Source organism: Aptenodytes forsteri, unplaced genomic scaffold (genome assembly GCF_000699145.1).
Source record: "Aptenodytes forsteri isolate BGI_AS27 unplaced genomic scaffold, ASM69914v1 Scaffold188, whole genome shotgun sequence".
NCBI classification, from domain to species: domain Eukaryota; kingdom Metazoa; phylum Chordata; class Aves; order Sphenisciformes; family Spheniscidae; genus Aptenodytes; species Aptenodytes forsteri.
The window spans coordinates 129894-131882 of NW_008794371.1; the positions used below are offsets into that span (position 1 = coordinate 129894).

The following is a 1989-nucleotide window of genomic DNA, read 5'->3' on the forward strand; positions in this document are numbered from 1 at the left end:
CCCTCCTTTTAAAAATTATTTTATTATTATTATTATTATTATTTTTTCCCTTCCCAGAAGAGAAAAATATCCCCGGGAAGAGGTGTGAGCTGTCGCTGGAAGCCCACCCCAGGCTGGGTTACTGCCGGCCCTCCACCAGGCACAGCCTGCCCAGGACGCAGGAGGCCCGGCCGGCCCCGCCGAGCCGGGAGGGCCCCGCACAGCCCCGTCCGCTCCCCGCTGCCGTGCGGCGGGGTTAGGCTGCCTGGAAGTGCCAAGCGTTTCCCTTCAGGTGTGACGGATGGAGGTGGAGAGGAGCGCCCGCACCAGAGCTGCGTCTGCCCACCCACCCTGGCGCAAATGGAGGGGTTGCCCAAAGACGGGCCTCCTCCACGTCAGTGCATTACAAACCAGGCGAAACCTGCTGAAACGGCATCAGCTTTGCTGTTTGTCTACAGTGTTGCGCATGCACTGGCTGAACGCACCACTGCCTGGAGGGAAGCGGCAGATGGAGGGGCGCTCCAGCGAAGGAGCCCCTCGCCCTGAGAAGCCCCTGCGTGAGGAGAGGGACGTGTGGGAAAAAAGTGAGAAGCAGGGAGAAATAGAGGCTTTGCTCCAAGGGTGGTGGGAGGCCCCCAGCAGGGAGCGGAGGATGTGGCTCCCATTGCCCAGTTCCCGGTGCTTGGACCCGCATCCGCTCGCCATGAACAGCTACGTGGCAGAAACGCTCCCCTCCTGCCACCAGTTCCTCCTCCGGACAAGACCCCGGTCGCTGGTTGCTGGCTCAGGTCTAACAAGAGACCCATGAGGTCTCATCTACACGGGAAGGATCAGAAGAAACACGCCTCCCCCCGGCCTCTTTGGTTTTGCAAAAGGGGGGAAAGTGTTTGAAGCAGCTGGGATCTCTTCCAGCCGAGGGGGATGAGCAGAGGGTCGAGAGTCCGACATCTTTTCCCCACCCCGGCTTCAAAGTTTTTTGAAAGCAACGGGAGAGCACAGCACAGATCTATCAGCAGGCAAACAGACACGTGGGCTTGTCACTCTGTCCCAATTAATGCCATTTTCCATTTATGAGGATCCTTCACTCTCTGAGGAACGTACAGGCACTGAGAGGCTCTACGCATTGTTTGGGATCTGCCCTAATCCCGACAGCGCGTTGCAAAGGCAGCCTTTGTGAGAGGTCCCAGGTTGTCGCAGACAGAGGAGGGCTCATGGCGCGGGAGAAGACCTTGCGGCTGGAGGAGATGAAGTTTTTCAAGGAGAAACCGAAAGACGGGGCGAGAGCTCAGCCCCTTTTTTTAATTAATCATTCTAGTCACTGCTTGTTTTGCAGAAACTTATTTTAGGCTGTGGCGGTGGGATTTGCCTCCCGCTGCTACACCCAGGGGGGGAAAAGAAACAGCCCTACTTGTTTGCGAATCCGCTCAGTCCATTCAGCTGACATCAGAGAACGCTCTTCACTGCCCTTAAAAAAAGGAAACGGGGTAAAACCTGGCAGCGCTCACCGTTTCCCCGGCTGATGCGGGCGCAGACTGTCGCTCGTCAGAAAGTGTGCAACTGTTAACCCTCCCTCTCCGACTCTTGCGAGAAGGTAGCTTGACCCGAAAGAAGAAACACGACGGCTAAAAAAAAACAATCAGGTGAAATAATCAACGTTGCTTTTGCCGTCGTTTTCGGTCCATCGCTCGTTAATCTTCCTTTCTGAAGCAACGTCTCCCGTTCCGTATGTGCCTCCCGAGATCACGACCCCTTTTCTTAGAAAGCCGTTCTCCAGCTCAATATTTGGCTTTTTAAGGGTCAGACGCTCTGGCAAACCCTTTGTTGCTTTTGTTTTTATTCCTTAGGACCCTGATTTTGGACTCCAGCTCAATTTGGCTTTTTAAGGGTCAGACGCTCTGGCAAACCCTTTGTTGCTTTTGTTTTTATTCCCCTGATTTTGGATGTTTTAACTCCCATTTTTAGCATCTCGCATCTCTTCCTGGCTGTGCGCGCACGGAGCATGGCGAGGGC

The 1989-nt window shown here is 54.9% G+C and overlaps 1 protein-coding gene across 1 annotated transcript in view; it reads left to right on the top strand.

Moving 5' to 3' along the window:
• Window positions 1-339: 339 nt before the first annotated feature.
• The window catches only part of TAF15 (TATA-box binding protein associated factor 15), a 25029-nt gene continuing 23379 nt past the window's right edge, over window positions 340-1989 (top strand). The window contains exons 1-2 of the mRNA XM_009287460.1: window positions 340-373; window positions 438-563. Of these exons, the coding sequence (XP_009285735.1) occupies window positions 340-373; window positions 438-563 (160 nt within the window). The remainder of the gene's footprint in view (window positions 374-437; window positions 564-1989) is intronic.